This window comes from Panthera tigris, chromosome A2 (genome assembly GCF_018350195.1).
Source record: "Panthera tigris isolate Pti1 chromosome A2, P.tigris_Pti1_mat1.1, whole genome shotgun sequence".
NCBI lineage: Eukaryota > Metazoa > Chordata > Mammalia > Carnivora > Felidae > Panthera > Panthera tigris.
In genome coordinates this window covers 85,490,080-85,509,055 of record NC_056661.1, presented here as the reverse complement: position 1 = coordinate 85,509,055, position 18,976 = coordinate 85,490,080, and the positions used below count along the sequence as shown (strand labels likewise).

At 34.1% G+C, this 18,976-nt stretch overlaps 1 protein-coding gene across 5 annotated transcripts in view; it reads left to right on the top strand.

Annotated features, from left to right (window-relative positions):
- Positions 1-18,976, top strand: part of CACNA2D1 (calcium voltage-gated channel auxiliary subunit alpha2delta 1) — a 497,531-nt gene that overhangs the window by 417,077 nt on the left and 61,478 nt on the right. For all 5 annotated transcript variants that reach the window (XR_006210876.1, XM_042965363.1, XM_042965360.1 and 2 more), the window contains exons 13-16: positions 11,029-11,107; positions 11,994-12,043; positions 13,455-13,544; positions 17,427-17,504. Coding sequence is in view for 4 of the 5 variants with exons in the window: in XM_042965363.1 (XP_042821297.1) it covers positions 11,029-11,107; positions 11,994-12,043; positions 13,455-13,544; positions 17,427-17,504 (297 nt within the window). In the remaining variant the exon portion in view is untranslated. The remainder of the gene's footprint in view (positions 1-11,028; positions 11,108-11,993; positions 12,044-13,454; positions 13,545-17,426; positions 17,505-18,976) is intronic.

The window sequence follows — 18,976 nt, the reverse complement described above, 5'->3', positions numbered from 1 at the left end:
CATTATTCTGTGTTACAGGTTAATAAAGAGACATACAGGGAAAGCTTATAGATACAAAACAGAAAAATAATTGACAGAGATCCTTGAAAGAGGAGGGACAGATAGATGCAGATCATAGCTTCCTGAACTGAACAAGTAGTAATTACGTTTATGGCAAAATTGCTGTCTTGTCCTTCTTACGAACTCTACCTTGAAGTGTAATGGCTTCCCGCATTTTCTCATGTGGGAAAACTTTATTAAACAAAAAAAATCATCTGTTGGTATTTGCATGTTCCATATCAATTAACAGTGAATAGATGATAGCAGATGATCACTTTTAAGTCAGACCTTCGAGTGTATTTTTCTTTGGTCAAGACATCATTTTGTATAGTTAATTGCTTTTGCTAAGGGCATATGTGTGCATAGAGTATGTATATATACCCACCAAAAGTAGTGTGTATATATATATATATATATACGCACTTCATATATGACTTCAAATGGCTGTGAATGAATTTGAGGACCCCTTTCTAACTTCTCCTTCTTATTCACAATTCCCTACCTCCCACCCACCCACCCACCCACTCAGTCTGAGAGAGTCACAGCCCACAGATACTGATATGGAAGATAATTAATTGTCTACCTTTGTCACGGAAGGGTGTACATGACCCAGAATGTTCAGTGTTTTTGCCATAAGCAAAAATCCCATAAACATCTTTGCCACAAGGATTTTCTTTGCAATTATTTTCACCTCATAACTAAATGGCCGTAAGGCAATTTTGCCATAAGAGATAAAAAAAAATAATTGATTGGTAGTTTGGTTTGACAGTTCTGTTTTTTCAAACTGGTTGAAAGTTAGATTTCTTTCTCCTTCAATGCATTATTGTGTGTATTTCTGTATTATACTGTATAATTCTGTATAATTGTGATTATTCTATGTATTTCTGTATTACATAACTGTTAGCCCTCACAGTGGTATATACTGTGACACAGAGTTGTAAACCCACATTTCCTATAGAACTTTGGAATGTCCATCAGTGGATATGTGCCAGTATGCCAAGAAGAAACAACAGTGTAGAAGGCTTTCACAGCACACACAAAAAATGCAAACTGAGTGACAATTATGCATCCTAGTATTTGGAAACTGATACCTCTCTTAACAAAGGAAGAGATTTTAACAAACAAAGGAGGAAAAAAAAAGTATTATGCCGAGGGAAGAGACAAATGAACAAGCAAAAAAACCAAAACAAGTATAACACAATGAATCAATGACTTTGAAGACCAGTGTTTAGGTTAACCCACGAAATAAGAGCAGTGAATTTTGCAGTATCGCTCTGAATCCACATTATACGTTTGGAACGAATTCAAATATTTTGTATTACACAAAATAAATTCCTTTACATCTTGTTACTCATTTTCCATCTTTCGTTGTGTCTTTTTAAATGAATGACCCTCTTTTATATTTCATGATTTTATCTTTTACGGTGAAATTGCCTTAAAGCCAATATTTACACCGCAAAATGTTTGCAGTGAAATTGCTTGCAGTAAAGATGTTTATAGTGACAGGATCTAGAACCCTGTATTACCAATCCCATACCTGCATAATTGATATTTGTTACATAATCTATTACTCAGAATTTCCCTAGCCATGTTATTTTTCGAATGGCCAGTGTGCAAAAATAAAGTTTGATAGATGTAGTAAAATGCTTTCAGTACTCTTAAAAATTCTCTATTTGATTATAACTTTATTTTAAAAGACGTCCTTTAAAACAAAGTTCCCTTGTGTTTTCAAAAAATATCAAAATTACCAAGTCATAAAGTTGGATGAGCTTTAACAGAAAACTCTGAAACTACTCTTTGAATTCTGCTTCCCCCCCCCCCCCCCCCCCCCCCGCCCCAAGCCTCTTGCTTGGCATAAACGTGGCTGCTGAATGCTTCATTTACATTCATTTTTCACCCAGATGACATTAGAAATCATTCAGAGCAACCCAGGTAAGTGTGATGAGGTGCATCCGGAGAGCTGATGAATGAGGCTGCAGATATACAGCACAATTTAATGAGGCCAAAAGGTTTAAGAATTAGAACAAAATGTTTGGATTCTTTGGAAGTGTATTACTCTTGGGAATTAATCTACCTGATTATAGATAGGTACGGCTTTAAAACTGAGTCCATGTTAATCTCTTCACACAGCTGTTCCATATTAAAATGCATTCACGTTACGATCTTTACCTGCAGCAGTCCCGTTCCTTAGGGTTCATCCGCGTGTACGACACTTCCTTAAAAATGGTGCCAAAACTAAAATGAACTCTATCACAGAATCCAAACAAATGAATAAAGGAAAGTGAAACCAGACACAGAGTTGAAAGATAATTCCCAGGCCTAGCAAAATTAAAGATACTTGATTTTCTGTAGAATGGCAAAAAGATTGGTTAACAGTACACGCTTAAGATTGTCTAGCCAGTTAGAAAATAGTCCTCTGATGCCTAGCTTGCTTCTCAGAATTAATCAAAAAATGCAAAAGCATCAAAAATTTATAATGTGAAAATTTCAAAATAACCAGTAAATTGAATAAGAACAAATGGAAAATATGATGCATGGATTTCAAAATAAAGTGTCGCTAAAATTATAACGGTGTGACAGATGCATTGTTACTTTTTTTAGTTATTTAAAAAATGATTAGCAAAGTCTTTCCTATTTGTCAGATCCATAGTAGAAAGAAATAATCTGTAGCCCACTAAAATCTAAACCAAGTTACAAATTATGGAATCTGGGTATGTGTTTTATATAGTAACAGTGAAAATTGTCAATTAATTTTTCAACAGATGGTAAGGAAAGTGATTTGTTGCCTTCTCTACTGTCTTTGCCTGGCTTCTCCATCGGGCAAGAATGAAGCCTTTGGAAGCAGTGTTTAAATATATGCGGCGCTCAGATTTGTAAAACATTATAATACCGGGTAACAAATGCACTGCTTCTAAAAAGCTTCATTTTAGACATTTTGCCACTTGCAGCAGTTACTAAGAGCTTTTCAGCTTTAGAATAGAAAATATGCCTTTGTTCAAAAAAAACCAAATGTGTTATTTATGCTGGAGTTACTGTAGAGTTGATAACAGGAATTACCAGTAACATTGGCCTCTCAGCAGAGAGATTATCCATATCAAAGTCATGTTGTGTGTGTGTGTGTGTGTGTGTATGTCTTTCTGTCTTCCTCTCTGACAGATTTATTTACACTTGTTTCTCTTAGTATAAAATTAATGTTGATACTTTATTCCCTGAACTAAGGAAAATATTATCAGATGCATTCTCTTCAGGTGTGAGTAATACTACTACCAAACATTTTACAGAATCCTTACTATCTAAAATCTAGTGAAAAATGGAAGTTGAGTATTACATGAAGCACACAGTATATAAGAAGACATACAGAAAATGTAAAGAAAATACACTTGAATTAATCTCTGGATAGAATTGTATCACCGAGAATCAGGATGGCCTTTTGTTTGTGTTAAATCCATGGACCTAAAGAGGCACGCCCTTCTGCTTTTTCTGAAGCTGCTTTCTTCTCAGATTAAGCATTCCAGTTACCATAGATATCTGCTCAGTCTTCCTAGAGCATAGAGCACTCCCTTTCCCACATACCCCTTTATCATTCTGTGTTCAGCATCATCTTTCCTCTGTTTTCATTCTCTCAGGTTACCATTTTTGATTAATTATTTATCTGCTCTCTTATTTTGAACTTCCCTCTATGAAGGAACTTGTTCTAAAAAATAACACAGAACAACTTTAAAAAGAAAAACAGGGGTGGCCCAGGTGACTCAGTCTGTTGAGCGTCCGATTCTTAGTTTTGGCTCAGGTCATAATCCAAGGCTTGTGGGATTGAGCCCCTTGTCAGGCTCTTCACTGGGCAGATTCTCTCTCAGATTCTCTTTCTCAGATTGAGATTCTCTCTCTGTGCCCTCTGTCCCTCCCTCCACTGTGTCTGTCTGTCTGTCTCTCTCAAATAAAATTAAAAAAAAAAAAAAAAAAAAAGCAAAATGCAATAGTCCTGTAGGTTTTATATATATTATCTTAAAGAACCGAACAGATATTCTTGTCACATCTTACATGTGGATGCATAACATAGATACATGCCTTGGGATTATGTTGATATTTTACCTTTATTGATGACAATTACAATAAATCATCTTAACATCACATTATGAGGTGAGCTTCAAACTCTATGAATTAGGGGTTTTGTCGATTTGTAAATGTACTTTTGAATCCTTTGAGGGTAGCACAGTGCTTGATGCATAGTAGTTGCTAAATGTTTACTGATATGGCAGACATACCTGTAAATACACAATCTGCTCCTAAGGTAAACTATACAAAAATAAAAAAAATGTAAGAACAATGCAATAACTTTGTTCTTCTTTTAAAAGATAATCATTTAGGGGCACCTAGGTGGCTCAGTCAGTTAAGAGGCCGACTCCTGATTTTGGCTCACGTAATGTTCTCACAGTTAGTGGGACCCAGCCTGCCATCTGGCTCCGCACTATTAGTGCAGAGACTGCTTGGGATTCTCTCTCTTCCCCTCTCTCTCTGCCCCTTCCTTGCTCATGCGCTCTCTCTCTCCCTCTCTCAAAGATAAGTAAAATAAACTTAAAGATTAAAAAAAATTAAAAATAATCATCTCATCAATATTTACTTCCATGTAATTCAAATATGGAGCAGAATTAATGTTCCACTCTTGCGTGTATCATTTTATAAGTAGGGAGGTTTAAGTTTATATAAAATATGATTGTATTGATGGCATCTTTCCATACACTCTAATAAGTCTGACACACAGTTTTTCATGAGTGTTCTCATTATCAGTGTCAATGAAGTATTTGGCCTTACCCAAGCATGTCTGAACTAAATCAGTCTATCACTTATTTTCCGACCTCCCAGCTGATGATAGTCTTGGCCAAGCTACAGATTGCTTGGAAATGCAGTGTACCCATCACTTATTCTTCCTTTATCATGAACTATAAATGTATGCACAGGGTAGGAGAACTAGAAATCGCTTCCTTATTACCTGATAACGTGAGGGTGATTCATTGTAATCGTTGTTAATAATTTTTAAGTACCAACATAATCCCAAGGCGTGTATCTATGTCATTATGCATGCAACATGGAGGACATGGGAGAGATAAATCCGCTTGGTTCTTTGAGCAGTCGACTTCGGCTCAGGTCACGATGTCTCGGCTCGTGGGTTCAAGCCTCACATCAGGCTCTGTGCTGACAGCTCGGAGCCTGGAGCCTGCTTCATATTCTGGGTCTCCCTTTCTCTCTCTCTGCCCTCTCCTGCTCACGCTGTCTCTCTCTGTCTCTCAAAAATAAATAAAATAAACATTAAAAAAATTTTAAAAAAAGATGACGACTGCAAAACCTATATAACGAATGCATTTTGTTTTCCTCTTTAAAGTGGTTTGATGTTATTTGCTTGCACAAATTCAACAGTCCTTGACTAAATTCTTGCCTTTGTCAGATGACTGGAACTTTCCTATACACATATCTCATATGGACACAGTGGCATTTAGACAATATTGGCGTCTTGTCTTTAATTTATTGCTAAATGTAATAGAGCAAGCCAAAGTTGCTCCTCTAGAAAGGTGTCATTTTGAATGATTTTGAATTCTTTTTGAGGCATGGAATGCTGTTGTGTTACTGATGGAAAACGCTGCCCATGAAATACTGATAATTTGACTCTAGAAATTGTAATTCTCTTCATCATCATCATCCTCTTCGTTACCATAGTTCATATTGATTGATCTTATAATTTTCCATGTACCATAAGAGCTTTATATGTATCCTTTCATTTACAATGGGAATAATCATAGGATAAAAATATTTTTATTGCCATTACCATCATCCCCATTTTGGAAATCCGAAAACCAAAATGAGAGAAGTTAAATAACTTGTTGAAAGTCATACAGCTACTAAGTGGCAGAGTTAAGAATTTAAATGATCTGTAATCCAAATTTCATAACGTCTCGCAGACTGCACGTAGCTGGTCATCTGTCTCTTTTTCCCGGGTCGCCTTGTGGCTGTGCCAATCATCATTTGCCCACCCAAGAGCCTTCTGTGTAGTCGGACTTGACCACTAAGGGACATGCTTTTCACAGCGTTAAGAGGTTAAGATGGATTAAACTAAGCCATCAAAACTCTGCAGGCTGCAAGTAGCTTTCAGATCGTTGGGCTTTATAAAATAAATTAAGTGTGAAAGGTGAATTTGGACACTTTTATTTATTTCATAATGCTATAAAACTAGGGATGTGGGTTATTCGAAGGCTCCAGATTCTGGTACACTTGTGAATTATGGAAACCGCTGTAGAAATTTCTCCTAAAATATTCAGTCCAATCTAGTGTTTTTATAGGCTTAATGCCAAAAACTTTAGTACACACAGTAAATTAATAACACCCATTTCTGACATCATTTTTCTAACATGTTTCGATAGCTGAAGTTTTTATTTTAGTTTTATTGGCCTCTTTTCTTCATAGTCTCATTTCCATTATTCCTTGGAGATTTGCCTATTGTAAATTAAACTTGAACTCTGGGTAACTGATAATTGTTGAGGTGACAGTTTCCAGTAACTGGGTTCTGCTGGGAAACAAGAAATTCCTATGGCTTTTTAAAATAGGTTGACCCTGTGGCTTTGGAAAAATCTTAATTGAAGACAAGTATTTTAGTCTTCAACAAACAAAACAAAACAAAACAGATTAGCAGAAGTTCAAAATTGTAGGATAAAGTTATAAAACAGTGGTGTATTATAAGAAACAAATTAATAATATATTTTATTTTTTAAAATAATATCAAACTTAATATTAAAATAATATATTTTAAATATATTCCAAATTTGTTGTTAATTAAAAGTTTTCTCTGGTCACCTGGGCCAGGCTTGACATTCAACATTAGACTGTTGGAATTACAGTAATCTGTTAAGAGAAAAATTGGTTTTTAAAGGAACTGAAGGCAAAATTATACACCTGACGTTTTTGAATGTGCTTATGTAACTAATCATGAGACAAAACTGAGGAGAAAGTTTTCATTCCCTAAGAATAATAGAGTACATAAAAGGTACGTGTATTAAGTATACTTTATTCTGCCTTAAAAAGTTTGCTGACATTCACTGAACAAGTCTGCATAACATAAAATAAAAAGATTAGGGATTTAACATGATATAAGTGTAATGAAACTGTCCACATTTTCAGTATGCTAGCTGACTATTAGCCTAGTTTAGGCTCCGTGTTATAATAAACAGATTTAATTTGAATAACACCAAAGCCTGTCTTCGATCCATATGGTAAGAAGTTGAAACCACTCAAGCAGCTCTTCATTTTTTTGGTCATTTAATATTTATTTTCATTTATATATATGGCACTTAAACAGGTACGATATATACAGTACTGTTCCAGCCCAGTCAAGTATTTATCCAATACTATCTTCCCATGTTACTTCTCTGATCTCCAGGATTATGAAAAACAATTTTAAGCCCATTTATGACTGAGTCATATATGACTCTCAAAGAAACGAACATTTTGAAACTTGAGCTTAACTAAAATCATCCAGATTAGTGAGGGAACATTTAACACATTGTCTAGCACTATTTCGCTTAGAAAGTTTCCAGTATGCATTTGTTACACGAATCTCATAGTGTGATTACAAATGTACTACTAGGCATGAGTAAAGAAATTTTTTCTCCACCAAAGTTGACTTTGCCTTGGTAGGCATGGTTTAAAGTAAGTAACTTGCTTGAGACTTTAGATGAAATAGTTAGCTTGTGCGACTACTCATTAAGTATTTTGAGTGATTTTATATGTCATTTACTTGTTTTTAAATAGGACCGTGCAAATATACTAATTAAAAACCCTAACAATAGAGATCTTTGAGAATGTGATTTATTCTTACGTTGGGCATATTTCAAGAAACTACTCTTGTTCTATTTCCCCAAATTTATGACTAAACAAGAACAATACCTTTGAAGAAGTGGAAAATGTCAGAGGAATAAAGGGACAGCTGTCATCTCTGTGGATTTAGCATTAGGAATTTTAGAGTTACTTTATTCACTGTTCCACAGGGTGGCAGTAATATAGCATAGACTAGGAAGAATGAAACCATTTAAAATTCTAAGTGGAAAGTTAGGGTGCAAACATAGTCTTTTAAATTTCACGAGTTTATTGTGAACATGCACTATAACATGTACACTGCACGTGTGTATGAAATCAGTGAAGTTAAAATTCTTTTCACATAACTTGGCAAAATGTGTAAAGCAAAACAAATGCAACAGGAGTGTGGCAGTTGGGATTGAAATAGTTTTTATGTTGGTTTTTTTTCACTGTTATATAAAGAGTTTAAAAGCTAGGGTGCTTTATATTGAATTTTTTCTCAACTAGGTGTATATTTATGAAATTAGAAAATTCTAAGCATTCTATAAAATGATTAAAATATATACAATGCATGTGTGTGTGTGCACAATGTGTGTATCTACCAAGAGAAAAATAAGCATCTTAGGTATTTTAGAAAGATCTTGGAAATATAGTAATGGTAAGGCAGTTGCAGAAATTACAAAAAGAAGGTTGAATTTGTAGTTCTTAAGATTTTAGTGACCATTGGGAGGAAAATTTCAGAACAATGGTGTCTTTAACAAAGTCTACAGTAAGGCAAATAAAACTTAAGGAAAGGGGTACAGATTATAAATCTGTAATATGGGAATAAATCAGTCCATTAATGCCACTTTCAGTCAAATGGCTGAGGATATATGTGGAAAATGAACACAAAAGAAGCACGCATGCACACACACACACACACAAAATGTTTAGTGTGCTTTAAAATTTTACACCTCTACACCCAGCTCCAATTCTGAATTTCTTAATTTGGATGACTTCTCAGATCTTTCTATGTGCAAACCTGGGGCTTAGGCAAAAGTTTTGGAGTAAAACAAAGCAACAAGTATTTTGTTGTTTGGGGGAAGTTTTTGTTTTGTTTTTTACTGGTAGGTTTTTTTGGCTGAGTCGTGTTTATTTGGACTGTTTGATGAATTAGCATCAGTCAGAATTATGTGCTGTGTGTCTAAGTATAACCCCTATGTTAGTAGAAATTCTTACCTTCCAGGGATATAAATATAATAATTCATGTAGCCTTATTTTTTTTTAATCTGAAAATACTTTGTGGAAAATATTTTACCAGAACACTGTTGTGGTAAGAGAGACACCAAGACAAAGCAGTGCTTTAAATTGAAAATTTGAGACATGCTTTCAAGTGTTCATTACGAAGGAGATCTCCCAAGTGCCTTCTGGAGCATCTGGGTTTTTTCCCTAAATTCATGTGACAATTGTTTAAGGTACAGCAGTTAAATTGAATTATCAGTCGGGTGGCATACCTGTTTACAAAAATATTTCCATTTAGGAGTAAGTTCAGCTACATAAGAAGTGACACTCTATTGAAATATGAACTATATATGAAAAATTTAAGAAAATGAAGTGATATTTTGAGGAATTGAGGGAGTGGAGGTAAATAGATGTCACCGACTTCTGTCAACCTAGAATGTGTCACTTGCCCTTAGAATTTGAGATGATTAAAATTCAGATGTGTCCACCAAATGGCTTCTCACATAACTAGCTGAGGCAAACCTGTGCAGCTTAAGGGTGGCTCACATAAAACTTTACAAGTGAAACAGCAACATCTCCCATGTACATTTTGGGGCGGGATTGTTATGAAGTGATCTCTGTGTGGCCACGACCAGTGGAGGAACAGAAAACAGATGTGAAGTCTCTTTTGAGATTTGTGCTCTGCAGTCATGTGCAAAGATGAAACAGGCAAAGCAATTAGAAAATGTCAGTTCAAACAGTCAATCGGCATGAATTAGAGAAAAGCTGTTAACATAGTTCAAACCAGAACATGAATTCATGGAAAAGTGATTTTCTGCATGTTTATCTTTAGAAAAGGCTAAAATGTTTACCTTAAAATACTGGTTTTCTTAGATGACTAAGTTGGTAAAAATCAATATATGCTAAATAGGCATTTTATTAAGTATTTGTGACATTGAATTTATCCTAGATTATTATAAAATTAGAGTATTTTATAATTAAGTATAATGGCCTCCAGTAAACATTTAAATTCCTATAATTTAAAATCTACCTCAGTTGAATTGAATAGTTTTAAAATATTTACATGTATTGCATCACATTAGAAACAGCCAATATTTTGATTCTCTTTAAAAATCCTAGAAGCTTAACATACTTATTTATAGATGCTAGTCATCTTTGTAGAAAGTTAGTAATATAACCAACTTCACAATCCTATATGTATGTACTAAATATTTTCATGGTGTAGAGGTAGTTGAAACTATCACTATGATTGTCTTAAGCAACTAAAATTATAATGACCTCCTTTCTCTGTATGTTGTTTTAAACACATACTTATGAGGGGCACCTGGGTGGCTCAGTCGGGCAGGCGACTTCGGCTCAGGTCATGATCTCACAGTCCATGAGTTTGAGCCCCGTGTCGGGCTCTGTGCTGACAGCTCAGAGCCTGGAGCCTGCTTCAGATTTGGTGTCTCCCTCTCTCTCTGCCCCTCCCCCGCTCATGCTCTGTCTGTCTCTCTCAAAAATAAGCAAACATTAAAAAAATTTTTTTGAACCCCACATATTTATGAAATGGGAATTACTATTTTTAGTTATTATTTTTTGCAGTGGCTAGGTATGTGGATATGTTTTAACCAGGTGAGACAGGTGTAGCTGGTTGGGCCCAAAAGATCCCATTTCTGCTAATGAAACATTAGTCATGATTCTGACATAGGATTGGGACATGGTGTGGGGCACCCAAGTGCCGTCTCAAATTTAGTAACTAAAGTCTGTGTTGAGTATAGGTTATGTGGTTTCTGTCTGGTGACTTCCTGAAAGATTTACTGGCCTTCATTTTTCTTGTCCCATTAATTACCTGAAAAGCATGCTTTTATTTTTTGGTTGAGCTGTTTTGTGTTGCCATTTGGTTCCATTTTATGCAGCCTAACAGATCCCTCTTTTTCACTTCACCAGGTACGTGTATTCACATTTTCAGTTGGCCAACATAATTATGACAGAGGACCTATTCAGTGGATGGCCTGTGAAAATAAAGGTAACAGATCTCTTTTCTCCACCACATTTACTACTAAAAAACAATTGATAGATGCTAGTTCTACATCTTATCATTTAATATAAAGTTGTAGCTAATGTTTATTGGAAGAGAGACCAAGCCTAAGATGTTGAACAAATTTTCTGTAGAGAACATTGACATTATGTGACAGTGTATAAAAATTCAGACATTTGATCATATGGTATATGATATGGTATATTAATATCATTGAGTGTTTCATTTAAAGATACTTAATGCTACTTATCAAGTAAATACTTATCAAATAAGAATGAAAGAATATATGAATTATATAAAACTTACATATGAGAAAGTGTGACATGTTTGTACATTTTTTCTAGGTGGTTAAGTTTTTTTTTTAAGTCTTCTTACACATTCCTAGGTAATTCAGATTTTGTGTAGTGAGTCCATATTTCCCATATACACAGAAAACAAAACAAAACAAGATGTTATTTGACAAACTGATCATATAACAATAAAAAGAACCTCAGTTTATTAGGAAAGTCCTGTGTAGGCAAATATTCTATATGAATACAATAATTGTCAGATACCATTATCATGTATCTTTAATAATTTCTCCAATGATACAAATATTTTAAATGATGCCAGGTTCCCTACTGTTTTATAGAAAAATCACAGTTATTTGATGCACTTTAAGTTATGTAGCGAAGTTTGTCACAAAGTCTGTACATTTGTTAGGGATATGCATTAAGCAAACATTTTCCACATTCATCTATGATATTGATATATTAGTATTTGTTGAATTCAAAGTGAAAAAAACATGGCCTTTTCTCCTCTGAAGCCAGAAAAAAATGTTGTGGTCATTTATTGTGATGTTCTCTCTATATATAAAAATATGTATATGTTTCAGGTTATTACTATGAAATTCCTTCCATTGGAGCTATAAGAATCAATACTCAGGTATGATTACAAGTTATTACAAGTTTTAAATACAAGGTATTTAAAACTTGTTGAAATTATTCTCGCAAAGAATAAGATGTTTCTTTTCTGTTTTAAATATGTTCAATTGGAGAAAACAGGTGAGAATGAAAAAATGATCCATAATATTTGTAATAAAATGATGAGTATCATGGTGATGTATATTGATTATTATTACATCAAGGTTCCCAGTGTTTTCAAATATTCAAAACTCAGGTGAAAAGCTACATGTGTTCTTTTCAGATGTTAAAAACATCACAGAAAATAAGTAAAATGAAAATTTACTAGCAATCTCATTTCATTTAATTTGAACTTGGTCCCATTTCAGATCATTTAAGTGAGTTTCTTCCAGTTGCAGGTACCACAAAGAAAAGGAAGCAATAATTAATCTGAACAAATTATACAAGATTCTAATCAGAATTTAAATACTTCCTAAATAACCCCTGCAGATGTATCTACCTATGTAAAATAAACCTACAAGGTGCCTGGGTGGTTCATTTGGTTTAGTGCCTGACTCTGGGCTTTTGCCTCGTTTCATAGTCTCGTGGTTGTGAGATCGAGCCCTACATCAGGCTGCACACACAGCATGGAGCCTGCTGGCTCTCTCAAACATAGTAAAATTACAACGAGGAGAGAATTTTTCTACAACCATTCAACTGAAAATATGCCTGTTAAATAACTTCGTAGATTGAAGCAACTAAGTTAATATAAATATATATTATTTTCAAGCATTCATAAGTTACAATTTAAAACCATTACTCAATTTTAAACATAACTGAAGATCCACAAAATAGACTAAGGCAAGATGTAGCACAAATAACATGGCATTTGTGGAACTGAATACTGACTGTGTTTTATGTTGAAATGAAACAGCAGCTGCACTAGAGTCTGATGTCTTATTTGGCACAGTGTTGCATTTATTTTTTGATATGTTTAAATGTAGTTTTGAATTTCAGCCAAACAGTCTGTGATATGAAAGCAAGTATGTGGCTGCTTTATGATTTCAAATTTGTGCACTTCCATCCAGTAAATCACAGAGCCTTAAATAGTTTAGATTAACATAAAACAATTCACAAGGAACGTATTTCACCTATCATTGGCTGTACCTCAGAAAAAGAATGTTTTGGTATTAGAAAAAAACGGGTAGATCTACTGTATAAATAATATGAGTTAAGTACTGTTGATTCAAAGTATGTACACGTACCATTTATGGTATACCCAAAATAGCAATTAAATGATTATACACTTACTCCCTTAATAACTTTGATTCCATATTCATTTTTAACTCTAGATAATTTTCTTCTGTGGAGTTTTTTGTTTTTGTTTTTACTACAGCATTTCTCTTTTTCAACCCCCTAACCTTTTTTTTTTTTTTTTTTTCTTTAAAATATAGGAGTACTTGGATGTTCTGGGAAGACCAATGGTTTTAGCAGGGGACAAAGCAAAGCAAGTCCAGTGGACAAATGTGTATCTAGATGCACTGGTAAGAGATTGGCTTTTCAACCAAAGAGTGTCCTAACAAAAGCGCACAGCTCGTTTCTGCATCTCTCTAGGTGACATTTATCTTTTCCAATTCATTAAGTCCTTTCTGAAAGTCCTTCTATCACACCCTTCTTTGCTAGAATTTAGATAATATACATAAAAACCTCGTCTTGTCTAACCATACATGTAAAGTGTTAACTTTATTTTTTAGGTGATCTGTTGAGAGTGTGGAATTTCACAACTCAAATCTTGAATTTACAGGCATTTCAATAACTTTCTGAATTTTTCTGTAAAAAAAAACAAAACCCTAAAGTCAAGTGAATGAGTCCCTGCTACTGCAGACTTTAAGCAAAAATTTTGAAATATTTTAATAATAGACTTCAGTTGGCAGAAGCATGTATTGCCTCCACAACTCAAGCCAGACCCAACAAGGCTCAGAAGTACATGCAATTAAATAGGCAGATAATCTGACCCTACTCTGAAATCATCACGAACCTATTAGCCTCTTTATATATCATCTCTTGTTTGAGATTCAACCCCAGATTTTTATGGAACTAAGCCATTAAAATGATCACATGTGGTGTGATGTAACAAAAACATGTTAAGTTGTCCATTGTGAAACTCAAATTTTAATCTAAGTATCCTATCATATTTCAAAGCAGTGGTTCTGAACTGGAGGAGTTTTTGCCACTCACAGGTCATTTGGATATATCTATGGATATTTTCTGTTGTCGTGACTGGGATGGGCGGGGGTTGCTGCTGACATGTCATGGGTAGAGGCCAGGGAGGCTCCTAAATGTCATATGCCACACAGGACAGTCCCCTCACCCCATGCACATGCATACAACATACAACAAAGAATTATTCAAAAGATCATTAGAGCTGAAACTGAGAAAACTTGTCTAATGTAACTCCAACTTTCCTTGTATTAAAGTTGCAAATAGTAAATATCATGCTTAAGATATATACATATGCTTAATCTTGATGAGAAGACTTTATTAATGATTTGACTAATGTGTAACATACCACAGAGAACCAAAATCCTAAGCCCTGAAAAGTAAATGCTGATTCACTAACCCTTTTTCCTCCTTGGAGTACAATTATATGCTGATACTACTTCCCTGAATGCAATCGTGACCCCAAAGGGCAACACGCAGTCCATTTACAATTACTTATCATTTGGTTCTTGTAAAATAAACATATACAGGAAGTTGGAAGAAAAATAGGCACTATTAACAGCAGCTTTGCATGCTAAGAAAGATAAAGTGAAGCTTGCTTACCTCAAATCCTAGCTAAAATTACTATCCAGTGTTCCTTCTTGACATCACATATTTATTTAAGGTCACATGGTCATCTAAAGCTATGGCCAAAATGTTTCATTTTTCCGAATCCATCACAGGACAGAGTATGATAGGAGGAGTCAATAATTATGCCCTGTAGGATTTCCTATGACCAGAAGTTCATTAACCAGCACGTCTACATTGTTGGTAAGGTTCTCACTGATAGCACAGATGACATTAGGAAGAGATTCTGGTTCTAAACATGCTGTTCTATAAGCTGAAACTAAATGTAAAGCAAGAAAAAAAAAAAAGAGGCACATGAATTGGCTAGTCAGGAGACACGTAGAGCATTCTTTTACCAACTTGAGAATGAAAAGTGATGGTCTTGTATTTCTAATTACTTGTCTGTAATCGCTGCATGTGGCAGATTCGCAATATATGCTGGTCAGTATATCTTGGTTACATTAAGAAAAAAAATGTAAACACGTTCCAAGACAAAATATAATGAAAAAAAATGAAAAGAACTCTGGAAATTCAGAAGAAAGAAGCCATATATTTGGGGGTGGTGTAGGGTGAGTTTAAAAGATGGTGACAGTTTAGCTGAACATATGAATCAAGGTAAAGTTTCTACAATTGGTGGGAACTAGTGAAACCACACAAAGAGGGTATAGTATGAGTTAGGCAAGGGCTGGGTATGTTGGAAAATGGTACCTCACTCACTTTTAGAACTAATGGGAGTTAAGAACAGGAGCAGACTGGAACAATATTGTGGAGGGTTCATTTTATTTGGGAGATAAAGTGAGATTCTTTGGATAAAAAAAAAGAGATGAAAAGAGTTGGAATCAAGAAAATATAAAAATACCAGATAAATTCCAGGAGGGCAGAAATCTTGTCTTATTTCTCTAAATTATTCCCTAGGAATTTGTACAAATTTTTTGTCTGCTTAATCAATGAAGAAGGAAATGGAAATTGGGTACCAATGAGTTCATTGATGATTTCATCTCCTATGTTAGAAGTCTAGTGTCTCATTTTAGGGCACATGTTACCATATTTAGAAGCACATTACCATACTCTGTAGAAATGCAAAGTGATGTGCAGAAAATGATTGCCTCATATACACTTTATCGTGTATCATGCTAGCTTTTTTAAAACTATGCATTATAACGAATAGAAATCTCTCCAAAAGGAATATTTACTGAATTGTGTTTTGGAGTCCAGTTTTATGAGTTATCTCTAATCTGATTTTATTGAGGTAGAAAGTTTTCATTGTGAATATGAATTTGCATTTTGAAGGATGTTTCCATTGTTGAATATTCGTGCTTAGAACTGAAGAGAGAGCCCACATGTATATCATCATGCACCAATTATGTGTGGTTGATTCCTTAATTGTATTTGTCCCAAACAGTTTGGTATCTTGTTCTGTTGAAAGCCTTTCTCTCTCTGTTTGTTCTTCCTCTTTAAATTCAGTTCCCATTGTTTTGGGGTTTCTCACATGCACAATTATAAACCAATTTCTCTGTGAAGCCAGGATATTTCTGGAATTAGAACAAGGGTCATGAGATTTGGATTTGGGGTCATTATTCACACAATTACTAATATTTTCTCAGCAAGTTTGAAATTTTTAATAATAATTTTTAAATTATTTTAAAGTGATTTTTTTTTGAAAATGTAGTTTTGACATGAAATAATGGTAAATAAATATATAATATATATGGTAATAATGGTAAATAAATATATATACATATATGCATATATACATATATATACATATATATGTGTGTGTGTGTATATATATATATAAAATGGCTGCAGATAGCAGTAATTAAAAAAACAAAAACAAAAACAAAAAACCCTCTGACTTGAAAATCGCCTTATTTCAACGAATCTCCGTGGATTCATTTAATATTTGAAATGATCAACATGCTGGATGACACTAGGTCATTACTTTTGTTAGACTAAACTGCTTCATGACCAGACTATTGCATTTGATGCTTACAGTTAGCTACATTATTTGACTTTGTCAAAAAATACTATTTGTCTTAGAGGGTGTTTAGAAGCATTATTGCTTGTTTAGAACAGCATAATATTTACCAGATGATTGCAGATGTGATATCGATAACTTGTTTCTTCTCTTCATTCTGCTATACATTTATGATTTAACATGAAGCCTTTGGCTCAGGGCATGAAAAAATTAAGAGTGAAACTACACAAAGGAAGGCAAACAAATTATATAACAGTATTTTAATATCACTCTGTTCATGGAATCCCTGTGAACAAAAGAGTGGAGGGGCAGGGTTACTGAAATATTTAGTGTAATTTGAGTTTTTATAATTTTAAGTTATTTGCAGTGCTCTCTCAGACTATTATTGTAGAGGTTGTGGGCTTCAATAGCTGCCTAATAGACTCTCATTATTTCTCAGATGTTTTAATTGATTTTTTAAAGACAAACATTGTGAAAAAGCTTTCAAAATCATTTACTAGGTATTTGTGTCTCTTTATAATGTAACCATAAAATGCAGTGTCAAATACCAAAGACTAATTCAGAATGACAAAGTTTAAATTGTAAGTCTAATTTGCCTTTTTCTTTCTGAATCTATTTTTAGGAACTAGGACTTGTCATTACTGGAACTCTTCCGGTCTTCAACATAACTGGCCAAGTTGAAAATAAGACAAACTTAAAGGTTAAAAGTTAATTGATAAAATTAATAATAATAAATGATAAACTGTGACGTCAAAGCTCAGTGTGGATAAGATATTTCTATAAGGAAATACATAGAATGTAACTGTCTTGTGAGACCAGAAGTAAGAGGCAACAGCTGCCTATGTGATAACCACCTGGGAAAAAGGAAATGCAGGTCAAGTTCTCTGATTCCCCAGAGTCAGGATTCAACTTAACTCTGTTTAACTATGAACTGATGAGAACACAAGTTCAGTCCCTGGGAGTAATTACATGACAGATGGGCAATACTATTGTGTGCACATTTTTTAAATGTATCTAAGATATCCATGGAGCTCAGAAAGAAAAATCCAAAGAACAAAACCATGGTAATGTTTGTCTCTGCTGTATGTATGTATTTTTATTGAAACATTCCTCCTCCAGCTCCCGTTCAGACAGTAGTTTTTGTTTTGTTTTGTTTTTAAATCATCATGTAACTTAAGCATCTGATATAAAATGAATAGCTCTCAAAAAAATATTTTTAAAAAATGAAGAGCTCTATTTTGTTTTCTGTTTTTTAAAGATTGAAGAAAAATACTACATGAGTGTCATAAAAATGTTGATTTCTGCAGCACTGGAAATATTGTCAATGCAATGAGATGCTACCAACTTAAAAATTCTGAAAAATTTTACTTGTTAGATTCCACTCATTTTTAAAATACTTTTGATTTTAAAGTAGGGTTGCATTCCTATTTCTTAAATTGCATCAGAAAGAATTTTAGATTGCAGGACAAGTTAAGATTTTTTTTTTTTTAACATTATATATTCATTTTAGGCTTTGTTTGACATTCCAGACTGGAGGGGAATTTATTTCCAGTTTATGGCAAAATGAAGTCTGTTGCACTTACTATTTGTTCAGTTATTATAAATTTCAGTTGAACTCTTTACTTTTATAATGTGGCCATCAAAAATGTTAGTTGTTTTTTTTTTTGTTTTGTTTTGTTTTTTTTTAAGTTTCTTTATTTGAGGGGGAAGGGGAAGGGCAGAGAGAGAGAATTCTAAGCAGGCTCCACATGGTCAGCACTGAGCCCTATGTGGGGCTCAAACCCATGAATCGGGAGATCATGACCTGGGCCAAAATCAAGAGTTGGATTCTTATCTGACTGAGCCACCCAGGGGCCCCAGGAACCCATTGTCATTCTAAAAGATCTCTGGGTTCTAAATAATTTAACCCATAAAGGAGTAATTCTGTAACTATCCAGATGGACTAAGGAATTGCTTTAATTTGGAGGGTTTGCTGAGACCAGAATTGGTCCATGACAAAAGAATATAGTTGATATAACTTTCTCACTATTTGTGCACCTACACAAAATTTATGGTGTTCTCATGGTAACTATTGAATGGATTTTATAATTTTCGTTGTAACATCTTAATTTATTTTTTAGTTTATATAATTCTATTTAAAACTGAAATTCCTGATTCTAAATTTTAACACCA